This window comes from Gymnodraco acuticeps, unplaced genomic scaffold (assembly GCF_902827175.1).
Source record: "Gymnodraco acuticeps unplaced genomic scaffold, fGymAcu1.1, whole genome shotgun sequence".
NCBI lineage: Eukaryota > Metazoa > Chordata > Actinopteri > Perciformes > Bathydraconidae > Gymnodraco > Gymnodraco acuticeps.
Genome location: NW_022991760.1, coordinates 1,182,113 through 1,204,536, shown reverse-complemented (window position 1 = coordinate 1,204,536; position 22,424 = coordinate 1,182,113). Strand labels below are relative to the sequence as shown.

General features: G+C 40.7%; 1 protein-coding gene across 7 annotated transcripts in view; it reads left to right on the top strand.

Annotated features, from left to right (window-relative positions):
* Positions 1-15,228, top strand: part of LOC117534963 (tight junction protein ZO-2-like) — a 127,373-nt gene extending 112,145 nt beyond the window's left edge. For 5 of the 7 annotated variants that reach the window (XM_034199246.1, XM_034199247.1, XM_034199250.1 and 2 more), the window contains 6 exons: positions 49-149; positions 1,529-1,747; positions 4,082-4,189; positions 10,567-11,064; positions 11,913-11,998; positions 13,223-15,228. In XM_034199246.1, the coding sequence (XP_034055137.1) occupies positions 49-149; positions 1,529-1,747; positions 4,082-4,189; positions 10,567-11,064; positions 11,913-11,998; positions 13,223-13,367 (1,157 nt within the window). In that variant the 3' untranslated portion in view covers positions 13,368-15,228. Of the gene's footprint in view, positions 1-48; positions 150-1,528; positions 1,748-4,081; positions 4,190-10,566; positions 11,065-11,912; positions 12,121-13,222 lie in introns of all 7 variants that reach the window. The other 2 variants (XR_004567347.1, XM_034199248.1) reach the window with 2 other exon arrangements.
* The last annotated feature ends 7,196 nt before the right edge of the window (positions 15,229-22,424 follow it).

The following is a 22,424-nucleotide window of genomic DNA, read 5'->3' as shown; positions in this document are numbered from 1 at the left end:
TTATTTATTTTTATGTTAATGCTGAGGTTGGATGGTTTTCTCATTCAGCCACCGTTGATCTGAACTCAGCCAACGACGCCTGGTACGGCAGCGTCAAAGACTCCATCAGAGGGCAGCAGATGCAGGCGGTGTGGGTTTCTGACGGCAAGGTAAGAAAACACAAACAAACACAATACAGGCACACCTGCACTTCTGTCTTTGTGAGGACAGACATTGACAAAATACATTCCCTAGCCCCTTACCCTAACCTCTGTTCAATAATTCTGAGTTAAAGACGCCCGGCCTTGGAAATCTGACCATTGATCAGTCCAAAAAAGTCACAAATGAAACAGAGTTTAATTCTGCTTGTATAGATTCCTTTTTGCCTTTGCTTGATATATTCTGAGAAATTAGCAAACCAGAAAACAATACACTGTCAATATTTAACAGATGCAACAAACTCGTTTTTTATATATCTTTCTTTTAAAATATGTTAAGCGGCTCTCCACAAACTTTATTTGGTGGCAGAGGGGAAAGTGGCTCTTTTGATAGTTAAGGTTGATGACCCCTCCCCTAACCCTGATCTTCATTCTAAAATGAAGATCAAAGAGGAAGACCTTTGAAGAACCAGTCACTCATGTCCTCACTTTGAAGGTCTACAATTCAAACAGGTTCTCACAAAGATAGATATACAGGCACACCAACACACGCCTCTGCGGTGAACACCAGTCAGTGATATCAAGGTAACTAAAAGCCCATTTAGTCATTTCCATGCTATTTACGCATCTTTCAAATGATCCGGATTTAATCAGAAATGTTTGTTTTTAAAAATGTGGTTTTGGTGAAATGTAGATATGGCTTTAGCCTCAGTCCTTTGTACAAACATGTAGAATGTAACATCTCAGCTTTCCTGGACTGGAAAACAGACTTAGCAAAGACAAAAAGGTTTCAAAAACAATGTAAAGAAATATAATTTAAAATAAAAATAAAATCAGGAGCTTTGCTAGAGCATGGCAAAGGGATTCAACTGACAACTCTACCCTGATGCATATTTATTTTACTTCTCAAATCAACATTTATTACTTGTCTTAACTAATAATAAATACATATACTAATAGATTTCTAAAAAATGGAACGCTGGACCCGTGATTTCATTTGAATGTTACATTTGAATGATAGAGGACATTTGAATTCAAGCTCTTCCAGTAACACAGACTACATCGTCCTCGTGATGAGTGATCCTAAAGCAGCTCCAGCTCACACTGAGGGAGTGTTACAGGACTGTTGTGACTGCATTAGTTTCAGCCCGGTGGTTTCTCAGTTGTTCTTCAGTGGCAGGAGTATGTAGTGGACCTACTATCTTCCTGTCACCTGCATAGCAGCCACCTGTGTGCGCTCTGAGCATGCTCACTGTGTGTCTTCCTACTTCCTGCCAGTAGTGCTACAGCTCGGCTCTGTTTGTCTTTCTTTCTTCTCTCTTGTTCTCGTGCTCTCCGTCTGTCCATCCTTCCTTCCTGTGCACCCAAGATCCATCATGTGTCTCTTCTAGCTGGAGGTAGTAGAGAGTGATCTGGACTGCCAGGACGTGGAGCGTCTGTCCTTCCTGTCCGCCATGTCCGCTGACTACCTCAGCATGGACAGCCGGCTGACTTCTGACCTCGAAGACACCGCCGACGAGGGCGGGACCTACACCGACAACGAGCCGGATGTGGAGATGATGCACATCTCAGCCATCAGCCGCTCGTCTGAACCCGTCACAGCTGAGGAGGTCAGACACACACACACACACACACACACACACACACACACACACACACACACACACACACACACACACACACACACACACACACACACACACACACACACACACACACACACACACACACACACACACACACACACACACACACACACACACACACACACACACACTTATCGGTCTAGTTTACATAGTCTTAACAGTCACACATGTAATATTTTAAAGATGACTTCATTTTGTCATTTGACAACACCAAAGATCAGACATGATTAATAAAGCCATATTGATATTTAACAACCAAGGGAGTGGCTTATTTCCCTTTTATACTATTGAAAAAAGTGAAATAAAGTTTGCAGTACAACTTTGATGTACTTAAACCTCCACTAGTATACCCTAGGTTTCCATGGGCTTCTAACAGAATCATTTGTACTGTATGAAATGTCCTCTAACTTTTTGTGTGTTTTAAACGGACACAGTGGAAGCACTACATTCAAATTGGAACCTGACAATTACCTTAAGATGTCCTCTCAAACAAGGCATTGTTGAAGTTAAAGTGAAAAAAAGTGGATATATACATTTCAGCATGAGAAAATACATATATTTAAAACAATATTATTATTATTTTATTCATATTTATTCATACAGAATATATTTACTGAATAAATAACAAATATAATATATAAAAAAGAAAGAAACAAAGGATACAAAATAGTACAGGATACCTGATATTGCTCATATTCATGGGACAAACATATTCAGGAGAAGGGATATTTACCTCGACAGGATCCTCTGTCAGCTGATCAGGGGTCTGTACCTGCAGCATGACTTCAGGCTGGGTAGTTAACATTTGGGATTCAATGTGAGCACTGACCTAAATACAGTGCTGGAGTAAATGCTACTCTCCCCTCTGCTCATCATTAGCCCTCCTTAGCCCGGCGGAGGGATACAGCCAGGGGCGGCGGGTACTGTAGGCTAGGGAAGGCTAAGCCTTCCCAAATATTTGTGTCACTGCATCCTGGTAAAATACAAATATAATGTATAATGTTTGTGTCTTTGACATTAGCGCTGCTATGCAGCCACCTGTGCCCTGTACCACGAAGCCAGTTCAACAGACCCTGGATATGCTTGAGTTATCTTAACTAACCCAAACAAACAAGATCTCGCTAAGCGGTCCTACGGCGCTGGTTATCAACTCGGTAAATCAACCCAGGGTTTCTCTCTCCAGCTGAGAGCGCGTTCACGTGAAAGGGGCGGGGTTAGCTACATTTGACCAATCACAAACAGGGACAAGTGTACTGACAGCGCAGCGTCATACTTCATTAATGAAAAGTAAACTAATATTAGACAAATATGAACTTTAAACATCCATGATGACTTAAACATATAATCCAGGATAAGCCACATAGTTGCACCTGCAAGGAGAATACAGAACAACTCGTTAAAAAATAACTACCGAGTGTTTGAAAGCGTACAACAGTTTTATGATACTGCCCCATCTAAAACACGAAGGGATCTGACTTTAATTACATTTGAGTTGAGTGTTTCGTCAACTTAATGTGTTGCTTAAAATAATACTTCTGCATACAGTATGTGCACTGTAAGGTACGGCTCGAGAAGCTGACTCAGATAAGGAAATATTGTGATATTATGATCGATGATCTGATTGATGATGTGATGTCAGTGTGATATGAATGATAAGAGCGACACGTTGGCGTCTTCTCTGCATACGGCAGTTTAAACTATTTCGTTTATCCTGTAATATGACTTGATAGATTTAAACTCCGCACACTGAGCTCTGATTGGTCAGCAGGCGGTGCTTTCACTGAGTTGATCTCTTTTCTATAGACGCCAGAGGCGGGCAGCGTCAGGTAAAAAATAGTTATTTAGCCTTCCCAAACCTGAGCCTCACGCACCGCCTATGGATACAGCCTCACCGCTCCAATGTTTAGCTGACATCAGGCTCACTCATTGTCCCTGTTCAAATGACTTGTTATTCATCAACATAGTCATGCATTGATCTTCTTAATTCTTTGTATCTTCAGCTCTACTTCACTGTGTTGGCAAAGTGTTAAGGGCTTTATGATGACATGTATGTGTTGCCTTTAGTATGCTGCTGCCACCTGCAGTGCGGACAGGAGAATGCAGCTCCAGTAGCTTCTGTACAGCTGCTCTATAGTTAACCAGTGAATACAAAGTCTGCACCTTCAATGTATTGCATTCTCTATTGTAATTATATGTCCACAGTTATTATGGACACACATGTAATAAATACACCAAATTACCAACAAAAGTCTTAATACATCCTTTTTTTTATGAATTCTTATGTGTTTGTGCGTGTAGATCTTGCGCAGGTACAGTCCAGACATCCGGAGTCGCTTAAGGAAACTGAGCAGCCGTGAAGTCCTCAGCAGGTCCAGTCCTCCACCTGTCTTCTCACCAGACGGCAAGGTAAGACACACACAGTATATATGCACAGTGGGAACACACACACCTCAGGAAACACGCTTCTGCATCCTAAAGCAATACAATCCAACTGTGAGGATTACATTACATTACATGTTACTTGTTAGACGCTTTTATCCAAAGCGACTTACATACTCAATCCTGTGGGCAATCCCCGCAAGAACAATTTGGGGTGAAGTGTCTTGCCCAAGGACACAGTGGAATGTTGCCTGCAGCGGGATTCAAACCAGTGCCCCTGTGATCCGAAGATCAGCGCACTACCCACTGAGCCACAACCTCCCTGGATAAGAAGATACTTTCTTTGATACTTTCTTCTGACTGTTGGTCAAACAAGGTATTTTAGCTATTTGTTGGACATTAACTGGATTAATCACTTATCCAGGGAAATTAATGGGTGTAAAATTAGATAGTGACCTCACTATGTATCACTCGTCTATTCTATTGGCTAGTGCTCCAACGCATTGTACGTCTAACCAATCAGAGCAGACTGGGCTCTGGTTTAAAGTCGAACACTACCGCTAAACACAAGCCCACCACCATTTACAGAGGGGGAAAAGAGGTGCTGCATCACAGGCAGTATGAGAAAAATAAAGATCTTTTTGAACATTAAAGCATGGAGACATGTCCCAGTAGAGACACTAAATTCATACGAACCTGAAAATGAGCAGAACATGTCCTCTTTAATACTTGCCCTATTCATACTGTTTTGGCCTAGGAAACAAATGTCGGAGTGTAGGGTTATTGTTAACAGTGAACAACAAGAACACAGTTCAACTCCATCAGCCAGCCCCCACCTTTTGCAGATATCTTCTATCTCCTCATCATATTGACATTTATGTTGGCTGGAAATCGTTTACAGTGTGTTTATACTGTGGGTTCAAATGAAACATGGTTATACAGCAGTGTTGCTCATAGTGTCAACTGCACACAGGTTAACATAGTGGAGCATTTAGCAGCTAAAGAGCTAAAATAATGTATTGGTTGAAGATTTGGCGTATAGTGGTGCATACTAAAAAAAAACTATAAGAGGAAATGAGTTGTAAATAGGAACACATGTGTAACCATTTTAACCATATATATTAAAAAAAAAGTCAGTACAATAAGAATATCACAATTCACAGTATATCATATTGTAAAGTGGCAGCATTTGACAGAAGATAACATGTCAGCTGAAGCTAACCCTAGCTCTGCCCCCTTGTGGCCAAAACAAATAATTGAATGCAGAGTAAAACTAATGGTTAAAAAAAAGTTTGTAAAGATATCAAAGTCAATTGGATAACTTGTAAACAGGAAGAGTTCAGTTGACTTATATCACACTGGTTACAATACTGGAGGTCCTATGATTTAAAATGAAGCTCTGTTTTAATTGTGGAGCGGTCAAAACAATGATGTAAGAGATCTTTAACACTTCCATTTCACAAAAACAAATGTTTAAATTATGATCTTAATGATAAAAGATACATATTTTTTTTTTAAAGCAAACGGTAATTCTGGCCACCTCTAGCAACTGTGACTCTAACCTCCACATGCGCCCTGGCAGCTCTTTACCTCCATGCAAAGGAACAAGCTGCCCTTCCCTTTGAGGAACGGCCTGATATGGAGAGTCCACTCTCACTGCAGCTCAGAGTCCTCCGACGTCAGCTCAGTGGACCAGATGGGTACCCAGAATTCCCCTCACTTATTGGTACATGGTGGTGGGCTTGTGTTTAGCGGTAGTGTTCGACTTTAAACTGTGTTCATGTTTTCATTCCAACGATACATCACAGCAGCATATGTCAATGATTAGCATGAATCTCTATTCCAAGTAAACAGGGAATAATGTTGAGGAGATGTAGTTTGGTTGGAATGAAAACATTTTCTCTTTATTTGTCTTTTTAGTGCTTTCTCTTATAGGCAACGTTTTGTGTCTGAACCCAAATCCCAATTTTTTTTATTTACCGTCGCTTCCCACAACCCAGACTACCACTGAAGCTGACCCACTAGTTTATTATATTTAATAAATACAGTATACAGTTTTTTTATTTGTGGAATATTAAAGAGGCCCTGTTCTGCTTTTGGGATTTTCCCTCTCCTGTAGTGTGTTATATATGTTTTTGCATGTAAATGGTGTGTAAAGACTAAAATCCCTGTGTTCCCTCCAGAGGGAGTTTCTCTCCCCCCCTGACTGAAACGCCTCCATTGGACATGCTGACATCAATATGTTACACTTGCGATTCTATTGGCTAGCGCTTTAACACATTGCACGTGATAGGCTAAGGGGCAGGACATTTCACACACATCTCTAAGTGGTTGACCAATCACAACAGAGCCGGCCAGCTAACCAATCAGAGCAGACTGGGCTCTGGCTTCAGACAGAGGGTGAAAAGAGGTGCTGCAGCACAGGCAGTATGAGAACAATAACGAGCTTTTTGAACATTAAAGCAAGGAGACATGTCACAGTAGAGACACTACAGACTGATATACACCTGAACATCAGCAGAATGGGTCCTCTTTAAGGGTGCGTTCACACCTGCCTTGTATAGTCCGGTTGAATCGAACCCTGGTGCGTTTAGCCGCTTGGTGCGGTTCGTTTGGGTCGGTGTGAACACAATCCGAGACCTCTTAAGTGAACTAAACAACCGGACTCTGGTCTGCTAAAATAGGTGGTCTTGGAGCGCTTGCTTGCGAACTCTGGAGCGGTTAATTGCTGGTGTGAACGCAGTCCGCACCAAAACATAGGAAGCGTAGTATTTACAGGTCACAAGATCGCGGATGTCTTCAAAATCTTTAGCCAGGGACGTGCACAGGTACGGGCTAATGTTGCCCGGGCAATGGCCCGTTTGGCATTTTTGGCTGACCTGCCCCTCTGGAGAGAGCGAGAGTTTCTTTTTCTTTTTTCTGTTGTGGCCGAATCAACATGATGAGCCCACAATTAGTATTGTAGCGTCTCACTGCGGGAAACACACTTTGTCAGCGCTGTCATCTGCCGGTGCGTTAAGACCACCTCAGTGTCGGATTTTGGAAACTTGATTTTGAGTTCTCTCATGGCAGTTAGGGTATAAGGGACAACCCAGGGGACTTTACTTCCTCTTGATACCGTCGGTTATTTACAAAAAACACCTAAATATAGCCTACTTGTTGTTATTGTGCTTCTGTCTTTCTATGTCTTCATCTGTAAACTCCCTCAACGGGGCCGCTCGCTCTCTTTTCTTGATCGCCCTCTCACGGGTGAACAGTTCACTGTCCCGCTTCATGGTAGGAATTCTGCCATGTCTCTACTTTAGTTTGACCATCTCTGTTATTAAGTTATGGAACACTAAATAAATAAGTAATTAGATACCTTACACTGCGCTCATAAAGAATGATAAGAATAAGAATAATGCGTATTGAACTGGTTTCATTCATTAGTGAGTTTATTTAAGGTAATTAGTTAGAGGCCCTATTTTATCAGTATGTCCTGCACAGCAGTTATAATGGTCAAACTACATTAGAACAGAATTGTCCCCATTTTGGTTAAGCCCCAAGGTCCCCATCGGCGCGTACTTTTTTTTTTTTTTTCACGACACTGGGGGATCTTAATATTTAAGAACCTATTAATGTGTTATACCAGATTAACGGGAATAATCTCAGCTAACTGACGATACAAACCATTTTTACCAAAACACAAGTCTCATAAGAAGCATCTAAATGACCCCTGAGCGAAAAATGCTAACACACTTTGGCACAGAACTCAAGATAAAAGATACCCTTATTACTTATCGTAGCTGCACATACAAGATATCCGATTAAAGCTGAGGTTCCACAGATTATTTAGGTATATAGTATCATCACTGAGTGATCCGAACTCGCGACAGGGGAAGCAAACACAGACATCACAACACGTACCTTTACGTAGCTTTTACGGGAGATCGTCTCACCTTAGCTGTCAATCTGACCAAAAGACTTGTTCAATGGCATTAAAATGAGAAAAAACCCAGCTGAATCGGTTAATCCATAGGTTGATAATGTTTCTGTGGAATAATTTTTTTTATTTATAATCGGAGAGTGCAAGTTAGCTGCTAATGGTATTCACCAGAGTTATCGCAATTTCCGGTTATGCGTCAGTCTCACACACACACATTACCAAATAAGGAGTATGTGGGAGTTCCCCTCAATTCCATTGGCTCTGACGGTTAGAAAGAGATGTCAATCAGCAAAATCGAGCAAGGGGGGCCAGAGATAGGTCAAATCCACCCAAATGACCCCAGAAGTGTTTTATTTTTGCTAAATCTCTCTAAAAAGGTCACATTTCACTTGTTTTGCATCAATCTTGATACAGGGTACTTATTATATGTTTTAGTTTGGATCCCTAAAGCTTTTAGTCTACCATCCCATCATTCAAGAGTGGTTTTCACTATAAGTCATTTTTTTTTTTTGGACGGACTCAATCATTTACATTTTTTTACTGTGTTCAATCTGAATTTACTTTAAAATAAAAACATCTATATTGATTCTGACACTTCTACATCCAACTCACAGGTGTAACCTTGCTTTGAGAAAAAAAGATTATTAATTGAACCCTTTTAGAAGGGAAGATATGGTCATTGGTTCTGGGAATGTCATTTTCGAGCCTGAGACCTGAAAAACAGGCTCGGGGCTTAACAGGTTAATAGTTACTAACATTAGATATTTTCATGAGATATGGACCGCAAAACATTTTTAAAATCAAGTCACCGAATGCAAGTAGTCGCCTTAGCTTATTTTGTTATGAGATGTGAATTACTGTTCAATTTAGTTGATGTATTAATCGTTTGGTTTCTTTTACATTAAAAACGTTACAATTTTCAAAAGGTCTTGTGTTTTTTTTCGGGGGGGGGGCCCTTTTTCCAGTTTAGAGCAATAGCCCCTCCAAATGTCTGTGCACGTCCCTGTCTTTAGCTAAAGAGTCTTTTAAGACATCCGCGTTTTTTTGGTTAAAGAGTGAAGCAGAATGAAGTGTTGAACAGTGTCGTGTAAAGTAAAAATTCTCCGTCAGCTACATAAAAGTAAGAACACCTGTCGTCGGTGAAACGCCCCTCCTTACTGCCGAACGTCTCTCATTATGTTATAATGTCTTTTAACGGACGTTGTCTGATTATATAATCATATGCACGGGTCGATAGAGTCTGTTGATCTCCAGATTAACAGCAGTTTGAGAATAACCTGCCGAAAGTGCCGATGCTCCATGGCGGAGGCTCTGGTAGAAATTGCCGGGATTTGCGTGTTTAACCCCTTAATGTCTGACCAATGGTTGAACAGCATTTCCGTGCACATGACTTGTGTTTAAAGTTTATAGTCCCGTGTGAACGCAAACCTAACCTTCTGAAAAATGAAACAATGTAACAAACTGTGGTCTGGTGCGCACCAGAGAAGCGGAATATTAGGTGTGAATGCTTAGGATGTAGATTTGTTAGTGAATATTTGTATCCATTGAGAAATAACCAAACAAATAATATAACATATTGTAACATATAGATGACATGGAATTCTTTGTTCCCACTGTTCTCTATGGGAACACGTTTCTAAAACCAAATATGGACTCTGCTCAGGAGGTAATACTTAATTCAAAGCTTTCCTCCCCACCCCACTGAACTTTGTCTATTTGCATCCTTCCTTACGGGTCAGAGTTCTCCTAGGTGACATGGAATAGATGTCTAAACCATGCAGCCTGACAACAGGAGTTCATCAAGGCTCAGTCCTTGGCCCTTTCCTCTTCTCCCACTACATAAAGGATACTCTCGTACTTGTGTGTGGCTTCTCCTAGCTAGGTAGACGGCTTTTCTTTTCATCCCCCAATCAAAAACTGTCATCTCTCCTTGCCTAGCTGACATCCCATAGCTGTTGTCCTGGAGCTCAACATTAACTCATCTTTTTTATCCTGTCCAATTGATGTATATTGAGTACATTGGGTTTATTGTTTTAGTTTAGTTTTTAAACTTCGTATCGAGAAGGTATCAAACTTCTTGGAATTTCTCCAGTTTTAGTATCCTTTACTACATTTCTAGAATCTTCTTCCCTGCTGATGACTTTAATTGATCTACCAGATGTGACATCATATCACAGCAACGACAACCTCAAACACCACTGCTGGCATTCTGCAAAAATGGCAAATGATTACCATCATCCAGCACCTCATACATTTCCTTTCTTGCTGACAGAATAGTTTAGCCCTCAGTATGTCCACCTGCTGTGGTCGAGATGGAGAATTACTAAAAGCTAAGGAGCTCATATTGTTTGAGTGCCTCTAGTCTCAGTATGGCTGCATTATGACGTTTCTGCTTGGTTTCTATTGTCTTTTATAAAAGTCCGATTGTTACCACCACTAACTCTGAGTATCTGCTCTGGCTCTAATGCTTTTTCTCCAGGTGAAACTGTCTCTGAGGGACGATCCGGCCACTTTATCAGGATCAACTAACCCACACCATCACCACCGTCAGCACCACCCTCCACCCCCCAGCTCCAGCCGAAGTTACGATTCTCCCTCCAGCAGCAGCCCGGCCAGCAGCAACAATGACCCACCCCCACTCATCCCCCGTTCAGCAGCTTCCTCCGGCCCGCTGCCCCTGCCTCCGGCTCACCACTTTAACTCCTGCAGCAAAATGTGGCCTGTGGGAGCGCCTCAACCCCCCCCAATTCTTAGGTCCAGCAGTTGTGGGGGCACTGCAGAGGCTACAGTGCACCCCCCCGGGGCTCTTTCCGGTGCCCTGGCAGCCTGCAGGCAGCAGGAGGAGGCGGCGCAAGACAGCCCTGGGGAGGACCCCTCCCTCAGGTCCTTCTATGGGAAGATCAAGGCCTTCGAAAAGATGGATCACTTCGCCCGGGCCCAGAGGATCCTGGAGCTGCAGGAGGCGCAGAGTGCCAGGGTGGGCAGAGCTCTTTGTTCCTATTGGCCAGCTGTAGTATCAGGAGGCGATTTACACGCATTGGTGTAAACTAACCAAGTACATTTACTCAAATATTGTACTAATGTACAATATTGAGAGACTTGTACTTTGCTTGAATATTTAAATGTTTTGCTACTTCTTACTTCTACTACACTACAACAACGACCTGAACTACAATTCAGAGGTAAATCGTGTACTTTTACTCCTCTGCATTTATTTAATACCTTTAGTTATTTTACAGATTTGGATTGATAATGTGAAATATAATCAACTCTTAAATCAGACTTTAGTTACACCTATTCTCAAGAATAGCACCTTTTAAAACTAAGTTAGTAAATAATACATGGATTTTGTAGTAAAAGTACAAAAGTGATTTTTGTATTTTATTTAATGAGGTATTTCTCTGTACAGCACTTTGGTCTGGAGGTTTGAAAGTGCTGTACACATAAAGCTGTATTGTATATTGTACATTTCATTTACCAAAGAAAAATAAATGTCTTAATTATCACTCATGTATCGTGTAATTATAACTCAACATCTCATCAAGAATAGATATAAAATACAAAACATGAGGAAAACACAAGCAGGTCTAACATAAACAAGACATACTAATGGACACCAATGATGGGGACAAGGACAATAACATTACCAGACGATGGAGAGCACTACAGGCTAATCGGACATTCTGAGTGTTGAAGTGGGATTGGATGATGATTTTGTCTGATGTGTGTCTGTCTATTTCAGTAGAGTAGTTTTGTAGGTAGAAGCTGCACTTTAGTTTGGATCCCGGTCATTTCAAGCTTTAATATACTGATCTGTGTTTGCAGATGGAAATGGCTCAGAAGCACCCCGACATCTACGCCGTTCCTCTGAAGGCGGCCAAGCTGGAGCACAGCCGCCCTCAGCCTATCGGGTAGGCTCACTACTGCCATACGCCTTGCTGTGAGTGGCTGTCTGCGTGTCAGTGTAACCTCCCACTTCCCCCCCGATACCACAGAGGCTCGCATTGTTGGGGAAATCCTATCACAATATAAAGTACTTTAACTTGATTACTTTCAAATTACTTTTGGATTACCTCAATATCAAATGCAATGCAAATAATAAAGAGAAAATAAATATCAATAAATGGCTTCAACTTTAACTTTAGACCTATTCAAATACATATATTGATTTACCGATTTATAGTCCACTGATAGCTAATCAAGTTATCTAAATAACTTTATCTGGATGTCAAATGGAAAGTGAGCATACATTGTAATGTTTCACAGAATACTACCCTCAATATAATTAAGGCCTAAGAATAGGAAATACACATTTCCTTGCAGCTTCTACAGCATGATGACCCGGTTCAGAGGGTTACATTAAACATTTATCTAAAATGTTACAATTACTAGTTTCCTGTTAAAAATGAAGTCTATGATGTAAGACCACGGAATAATGTGACCTTAGAAAAGAAGAAATCAAGATATTTAGTTTCAAAAGTCCTCTTAAATTTAAAGCTAGGCTACAGAATAGTAAGTATAGTTTCAAATGCTGTTTTGTTTAATGCATGATCATGACAGAAGGAGAGTGCGAGTTGTGCAAACCAAACAAAGTTATTAGAAATAGCCATGTGGCAGCAACTGAGATAGTCCACACAAAATAATAAACAATATAGCCGTCCTCTATTTCTTGAGGGGGCTCCATGTACCCCTCTCAGGACCCAGCTTACTGCAAGAGACCAGAACCAGGTTACCTGCTTTTATTTAGTGACTCATTACCTGATTCTGATCAGCTTTCTGGCTTCCGGCTGATCTAAGCCGGCGCTCCGAACACACCGCGCTGAAACAGGTGCCTTGCTCAACGGCACCTCGACAGCACCCAGGGGACATTCAAAGAATATTTCATCTAAATAAAAAAAATGTCCCAGACATGAATATGTGTTAAAGTGGCTCTCACATGGGGATCAGTGAAGTCACTGGGATTCATCATGTGGGAACTATGAACGCCTGTACACCTTTTATCGCAATTCATCCAATAGTTGTTGAGACATTTATGTCTGAAGTGGTGGACAGATGTTGTGAAATCAGAATCAGCAACTACATAAAGTTGATTTTATGAGTGCAGGACTCAACACAGCTGTTGTCTGTCCCTCCAGGTCCAGCTCCCGTCCTGGACCCCAGACTCCTCCGTCCTCCAGGGAGGGGCGTCCCTTCTGCCCCAGCGAGGAGGATGTGGAGGAGGCGACAGCGCCTGAATACTACACCGCCAACTCCTTCCAGTACCAGGACACCCAGCTGTAGCTGTCCTGGACACATGTTCATGCACTGCAGCTGCAGTCTATAACACATCCATGCCATCATGCCCTGCACAATAAGCTGCTGACTCTGAACTGACTCTTGCTTCTTTGATATTAAAGGACAAAAACTTTTATTTTTGATTCACAGAAGTTTAAGCAATCTCACTATCCATTTGGATAGGAACACTGTCCTCACTTAACTTTTTACGTTTATCTAATGGTTTCTTTATTCTTTACCACTTTTAAAGGGTAAACTGAGTAATCAATAACCACTTGTTTTCTTGCCTATGCAACTCTTCAGTTCGTGCACAGCAACTGAAACGTATTGCCACAAGTTTTGCCCTCACGAAAACCTCAACAAACCTAAAAACCACAATGCGCTTTATCACATCTCTCCCCATCTTTTTCAAGCTACTATTATTGCCAGCTACGATCAATAAATGTTACCTATATATTATGATATTCAACGTATATATGTATATATATATGCACAGTATATATATGTATTTAAAGTCAAGTGTTTATACTCTGTCTTTGCATTCCTTCGTATATGACAATGCCTGTGTATACATACAGTATATATCTATATATAGTCTATCTAGTTACACTGGAATTTGTGATAATTTTTTGAAGTGCCTTTTACTTTCTCAGTCCCATGAGGTTCGGGTTGTGTTTCCTCTGCCCCTCAGCCGCCCAGCCGTATTAAAACCTCTGCTGCTGTCAAGCTTAAAGGGAAACCAGGGAACCAGTGACACCAAAATCTCAATGCTGAGCCTATACACCATACACTGTACTGTCAGGATTTAGAAAGAGCTAACACTGTCTGAACGCTAGAATCCATCCACAGCCATATCAGTTTGAGACTTTACGTTTAGATCATGAGAGTAGTTCAAAAGTGTTATCTGTAAAGGCCCGGTCACTCCGGGATTAAGGTGGCAAATCAACAGATTTCAATAGAAGCTGCAACATTTCCGGAATAGCTCGCAGGGTTAGGAGTTCAACTTTAGTGAAATCAAGCATTAACAAATAGTGAATTGTGTTGACACGCTGATCTTTGAAGGAAATTAAGTTCAGATTGTCAAAAGAAAAAAGAGGCTATCATAGCTTGTTAGCTCTGTTACACTTTTATATACTTGCAACAACACACATTATTTTTGTTGCAGCCCTACTGTTTCCACCTTGGCATATTGGTAACAGCTATAGGAGCTTGGTAAATCCTCCTGTAGACAGTTACTGCATCACCAAGCTGCAAGATAAACTCATTTAAATGCGGCTTGCAATACATTTAGCTGAGCCCTTTCTGGTGTGACCGGGCCTAATAATTGCTTTTCGTCATTGTTTCCTTCTTTGGTGCTCAGCAGTCATTGCTGTTCTGCTTTAGTACCGCCCAGCCAGAAAGGGTTTGCCAGTTTGAACTGAGCAGCCAGTAGCGAGATGTCTTGAGCCTGGGATTGTTTTGTTGGTTGACTTTCTGCAGGTGATGCCCTTTTCTGTCTGTTCAGCCATGGAGGCTATCACTGCCTATGCTAACAACCCTGTTAAATGATACGGTTGGTGACATTCTACATTTTTCTTATTGTCAACAAATCCCATGTGCAGACCCAAACCAACAATGAATGTATCCACTAACAAGTATTGTGTGTGTATCCAACACCTGATACTGAATATCTTATTTCTCTGTGCCATAGAGCTCTAATGTTGGTCACAAAACTGTAAGAGGCTCGACCAGAGCAGCAAGAGTGGATTAATCCGCTGCTGAAAATACTGCAGTCCCCAACAAATGCACTATTTCCTCCTGTTTGAAAAATAACTAATGTGTTCAGTTCTTTGAAAATAATAAACTATATATTTGTGAGCTTTTGTAATATATATATATTTATGTCTTCAGAAGGAACCAGAGTGTATTGAGTTGTGGACTAAGGCAGTGTTGATATCGCTTTTTGGGACAATAAGAATCATTTGGAATAACACCAGCCTTATTTTCTAAAGCTGTTTCCCATTTTTGATACTTGAAGCCTGAATAGAGTGGTGCAAGAAAGAGTCCTAAAACCAGGGAATTAGTTTCACGGCAGGTTCCCACGTCTCAAAGGCAACGTTTTTGGGTCATATTTTTAATCTGACGCTTAAGAAATGTTCAGAATTTGTTCTACGACATAAAATACATCAGTGAATACCCCACTGGTAAATGTTGGAAGCTTTTATGTGTGTTAAAAACAGTGGTTGCAATCAAGTGACTAAATGAAACTACTAAACATCATCACATGCATCAAACATTAGCTGCCTTTAGCTTAGCGGTGGTGACTCGCAGCCATGCATACATGCCAACCTTTCCAAATCCAAAAGAGGTAGGTTTGCGCGTGGCAAATGTGCACGCCCAAACGAGGTAATCAGAAGAAATGGAACCCCAGTAATTACATGTATAAACCATGTATTTAACATATATTGCATCATTTTATGCATTTTTCAGAAAAAGTGGTAGTTTGGTAAACAGTGACATCAACGACATGTCTGGTCTGTAAAATGCTCGAAAAGTAAAAGAATGGGAGATAAATATCCCAAAGTCTCCACATTTTATTATATTTGTAATGAGCTTCTGGTCCTCTTTCAGTTGAAACAGTGTCGATGAAGGATGTGTCAGGATGTAGAACTCTTGTGTGAACATTGGATAAAGCCAGGTTCATATTCTTGTTTCATGTTGTTGACATATTAGAGTCAAAGGTTTGCACAGAGCGAAATATCTTTGTGTTGCGCCATAAATCAGAAAATACTGCATTAAAAAAGTCATTTCCTGCATTTTTCTACTGATAAAGTGTGATATAAATAATGTACAGGCTTTCAGATTGCTGGAGTTCACTAAACAGAGACATTAACGACGTGTTTGGTGTTGAACATGTCAGAAAAAGTGAAAGAATGGGAGATAAATATCCCCAAATCTCAAAATATTATTATATATTGTGTGTTTGTGGTCCTCTTTCAGTTGAGACACTGTAGGTGAAGGATGCTTCCAGAAAAGACCAAACACTGGCAGACCCGGCGTCATGGGCGGGCCCCATGGGGCCGGGCCCGCCCATCCAGGATTTGGGCCCGCCCATCCAGGATTTGGGCCCGCTGTTTTAATCAGGGCTGAATACAACATTTTAATTGTTTTATTATTATGTTCAGTGGCGGCGCCAAGGTATACTGGGGTAGGCTACAGCCATACCAAGAAATGGCTTATCCCCACCATGAAAAATGATTTTAAAGTAAGCTAAATAAAGTCCACCAACTCGCGCGGAGTAAATTGCACAGACAGCAGTAAATACCGAAGACTAGAAACGGTTTGAAAACTTTTGTCACGTAGTGATCGTCTTCTCAATAGAACATCTTTGATAATGTCTTCTGGCCAATCAGAATCACGATAACGGCGTGGTGTTGTTGCAGGAAGTCCCGACGGAGAATACTTTTGCTGTAGTACATCTCTATATACATCGATACAACATTACGTGTTGATAGAAACCAACACGTAATGAAATAAGACCCCACGGTTTGATGATTGATAGGTGTGTGGGTTGTCTTTCATTTTGACACACAGAACAATGGGGGCTATCCACCCTTATCCACAATGTAAAGTCATTCACACAGCCTCTTCTCTCTGTGAGGAGCAGCAGGTTCAGCTTTCAGAACAAAGTAACAAAAAACTAAAATGGCATTCATTTTTTAAATATGTCGTGTAGTAATAGATTTATTTATTTTTCTTCTCAAGAGAGTACCAGAATGTGTATTTTATGTTAGTATTTTCTGGGGGAGAATCCCCCCCAGACCCCCCTGCAGGGGTTGGGTTTTCAGCATGTCAACTCTTTCACCTGTGGGGAAATTGCAGGATTGGCTCCAGCTGGTCGTCCTTTTTATTTACTACAACACAAATGTGCCTTTTTATTTCATACAGTTCAATTTGGATTGAGACAGGGAAATAATCTAAACCTCACGCTTGGCGTTTCACTGTCAAGGGGAGCGTGATTGATTGATTGATTGAAAAGTTTATTAACAGCTTGTATATTGGGTACAGTACAGTACAGCTCAAAACATACAATTTTTAAGGGGATGCAGACCAGAGAAAGACTTTCGTCTTGTTTACATCAGGGTCCCCCATTTCCAATTCATCATGTTCAGCGTGTATGTAATTACATTGCAAATACTGACTTGAGCCCCACCACTGTATGGGTTAGCCCTATTACCCAACAAAAACACTCTGGAGCCGCCACTGATTATGTTTATTGTTGTTATTTGTAGGGCTTTGTCCTAATATTTATTTTTGTTTTAAACTATGTTGAAAGATTAGTTTAATATAATGTTTGTTATTATGCTATGAAATTCAGAATTAAATTCTGAATGAAAGGCTGCGCGCGAGACTGGTTTTTCGCTGGGTTGAGTCGTGTGGGTTTTTGAGTGAGATGCGGCACTGTCAGTTTACGCTTGCTAGGTTAGTTTGGCTATTATCATTTATATTTATCTGCAACAATGGATATCAGGAAGTGGTTCACACTTATACACTTGAAAGGAATATGGCAACTCAGCGCCAGATGCAGGCACATTAGAAGACATCAGTTACCAACGAGCTAGCAAGCCAGCCAGGAACAAGGGAGGCTGGCAATCAATTATATTTTGAAGAGAAATTGACTCTCAAGCCGGCTCTCTCACAAACTCCTGCTCTGTGCGCAAGCAGACCGCTGCACATGCTCTCTGCCTCGCTCAATCTCTCTCTCTCTCCCTTTCTCTCAATCGCTCAACCTTACTCACCTCTCCACTCTGTGTGTGCTCAAGTTTGCCTGCATGCTTGCCCAAGTTGGCACAGCGTTACAAATGTGCCACAAAACCAACCAATGGATGTAGCCTATAATAAGACCGTCAACAGCCTTATGGCAACCTAAACCCACCCCCCCTTGACAAATCTCGAGATTTCCCGGGAAATGTGAATTTCGGGGTGGGCCCGCCCTGGTAAATCAAATGCCCGCCCAGAGACGTATGTCTGCCGCCGGGTCTGAACACTGGATGTCTTTCATTCGCCATGTGTTTTCGAGACACTGATATTAACGGGGAAATCCTGCAGTACCAAATGCCTCGTCTCTGTTCCCTCACTCATTTGGGAGTGATTACCCATCAGCCCCGGGGGTGCAGAGGAAAGGCAGCGCTACCCCCGGTCTGCACGTTGTTTTTCTTTCAGATGATGCGATCGCTGCAAACGGTGTCCGCCAAAAGTACAGTGTCTATGTAGTGTCATTTTAATTTAGTTTGGGAAGATTGAAAATCGGTAGGGAAAGCCAGCTAAGTCGGTATAGGCGGTAGAAACATGTCAAAAGCGGTAGACTACCGCCCAAATCGGTAGGGTTGGCAGATATGAGCCATGTGACCGGCATGAAGCTTGTTTATAGCCTATTGTTAGCTTTTAACATCTGCCGAATGCATTTGTGCTTCAAAAATCATAAAGAGTTTTTAAAATGTAGAGATTATCCTGCTGAAAAAACATGTGTTTGCCACAGATTTTATATTCTGCAATATTCTAAAAGCTGATGGAAAAGTCCCATGACTTTTTGTCGAGGGAGACCTTCTGATGCTCACTTATGGAAGCAAACAAGAGACAGAAGTATTTGAATTGTATCAGACACCGAATTTATAGCATTGAAAATAATTACTTTGAAAATCATGTATCTGAATTTTTTTTGCTCCGAATTTACCTATGTGAAATAAAAATGTAAAAATTCAAGTTAAAAAAATTCGAATGTTCAAATTCAGATCCCAAAAATTCAAGTGAAAAAAATTCGACGTCAAATATTTCGGTGTTTAAAATTCGATGTCAAAAAATTCGGTGTATAAAATTCGATGTCAAAAATTGCGATGCAGCATCATCCGGGCTACTCAGACAGGATAAGCAATCAAGTCCGAATGCAATCAAACCGACAGTGCGGTGAAGCCCAATGCTGCAAACTGTAGGCGATGGATGCAGATGGGAGCAATTCCCGTAGACCCTATGTTAAAATGTCCAACTTAACATCAGAAAATGAACATGTTTCTAGCCTGGATCCACAAAAACATATTCTGTATATAGTTAGATTCCCCCTTCATGACAACGGGACTGCTGCTCCTAGCTCCTCTCTGCTAGCTCCGTTAGCTCCATTGGCTCCGTGATGCTACAGTGGCTCAGCTCATGAGGAGAACACTACTTGAACTCGGCCGTGTTTGTTGTGTTGGCTCCTGGTGCATTCGTCATGCAAATATAGGATTGATCTGCAGTTAAAACAGACCGTCCATGAATGCAGTTTCTTCGGTAAGTCAACCCTGCATACTTTATGTTATGTTACTGGTGTTTTTATTAAGCTAACGTTAATGAATGTTTAGAGTTGGGTTAGCATTTGAGCAATCGTAGCTCCATCTGTGCTAACGATGCTATGCGTAGCATCCAAGAGTGTAAAACATTAAGTGGGATGCTACTGTATACCAAAAGGCTTCTGTGCGAGGTTGCTAAAATAAGGTCATCCTTGTACGTTAGATAGTTAGTTTGTTACTGTATGCATTGTTAAGGTTAATTTAAATTCGCTATGCTCTACTATAGCATAAAATAGACTAGCTAACGTCAACGTATTGTTGAAGAGAGGCTTAGTGTATATTAAATCAACCTCACAATGAAATGTGTACCTTTTAAAATATGAACGTCACATTTCAAGATAATAACTAGGGATGCACGATATTGGGTTTTTGAAACCGATACCGATAACTTCCTGCTTCTCAAGACCGATACCGATAACCGATAATAATATAATATATTAAATGTACCTGTAGTTTTTGCACACCTGGTGGTAAAAAAAAAAGACTAGTAGTGAGCAAATGACATGAGCATTACTACTATGAACAAAACAAAGCCAAGAACAGTTTTGACTCTTCAAAGTGACCATATTTATTTTCCCAAATAAAGTGCCTTTTTCAAAAGCCTCGTCGATAGGTAAAAGCCCCGGTGCCTTTGCAGCTGGCTTTGGATTCGCCGCTAGTTTAGCAGCGCAGGCGTCTTCGTACGCTTTTAATACACCATGGCGATGTTTCAGGTGACAAATCAGGTTGGAAGTATTATAGCTCGTTGCCTTTTTCCCTCCTCGTGGAACTTCTGCATTTGTTAATACAAATAGCAAGCAAACTATCTAACTCTGAAACTTTGAAATAGTCCCATACTACCGACGACATGTTTGTTTACTGTCCTGGCTTCACGGCCGCACAGCATTTACGTCACAGCCAGGCACGAGTTAGGGAGCGCTGGATTTGTGAAAAACTCCCCTCTTCCTAAACCACTAATACCACAGTACTGGCAAAACGGGAGGAGCCGAGTGAAAAACAAGCGCCCCTCATCCCAATCCACCCACACCGCAGTATTATTTTCTTTTTTTTAACCCAAAAAATATATTGTATATTATCGGGGCTATTAATACTTTTATCGGGTTTATCGGGATGACGTCATAATTCCTAATATCGGACCGATAATTATCGTGCACCACTAATAATAACGCTCCCTTAGATATTGTAATATGGTTTGTTGAACTGGAGTTATTTATTGCAGCTAACCGCCTATCCGACGAACGACCCAAACATTGTTGTTTTTAATATTATTACCAATGCCTCTTTTAATTGTATTATCATCACACTTGAGAAACAGCCTCATCGTGGCTGTAGAACGGAACATGTAACTTAATGCCTGCATTTAAGGACGATGAATAGCGTAGTCAATGCTTTAGTGACAAGGAAATGATTTGTTTAAATATTAGATACAGTATGACGTTATCTGTGACTTCAGTCAGAATGAAGCTTATCCATTACATTGCATTTGTTCAATAGGTTTGTGTCTTACCCTTACGTGTGTGATACATATGAATATGGCATGAAAACAAATTAATTTGACTGACTCATGAAAAACTCATCCAAAGTAACAGTAAAATAAAAAAGGACCTACACAATAATACTCAATCAAACTGATACAGTATAAGGACTGTGATATCCAGCAATTTCTTAAGTATAACAATAAGATTATGACCTGTTTTTAAAAGAAGATAAAAAGTTATTTGCATGTAAAGAAGTCTGTAAGCCACGCATGTAACTTTACATCTGTTTGTTCAAAGTGTCCTCAAGGTGATCCATACAGGCTGGACCAGAGGAGGAGAGACAGATCTGGAGTCCTAGCAGCAGAGAACTTCAGCACGGATTCCATGGTACACCTTTTTCATACTTTACAAAGAATGCATAAAGTAATGACTCTAATACACTGATAGACATGCCATTAAACATGACTAAATACTAGATCACCTACACATCAGTGATGTTGAGTGGACTTTCTTAGAAAAAGGTTACATTTACATTTTTACCAAGCAACCCTTTGTCTCTGTATACTGACTGTAAAACAACATGTTAAAAGTGATTATTTCAGTGAGACAACCGAACAGAGCAAGCTTCTACAGTTGCACTAAGTTTTGATAACAGTTAAATATTATTTTAATAATACATTTATTTCAATGTTGATGAATTTAGAACGGTTTATTCATAACCTGATTATCTTTGTAGCACACTGTTGGATTTAAAAACACATTCAAATAAAAAAATCATTATATTTATAGCCCCTGAACAAACAAACACACCTCTTTCTTAAATAACACACTTGCTCTGCAATAATATGTTTTTTGATATTTCTGTTAGGAGAGGACATGCCTGAGAGACAGGACTGCTTCACCATGTTCTCTTTCTCTGAGGGTCCAGAAGAACATCCAAGAGGGAAAGGAGAAGCTGATGTTATGAGATTTAAGAGCAGTACAGGACATTCAATAAGAGACACTTATATTGTAACACAAAGACCTGCACACTGAATAGTTTTGTAGTCTAACAGGAACTTCATTTGTGTGTTGTTTTGTGTTTTACGTTGCACCTCAGAGACAGTGTGATTATTGTCAGGCCTATAAAGTTTGGCAAAAAAAAAAAGTCAGCTGATCAAATGCATTTGCCTCACTTTATGAGCTTCACAATACTTGTGCCTTGTACCGCGGAGTTTGGAACG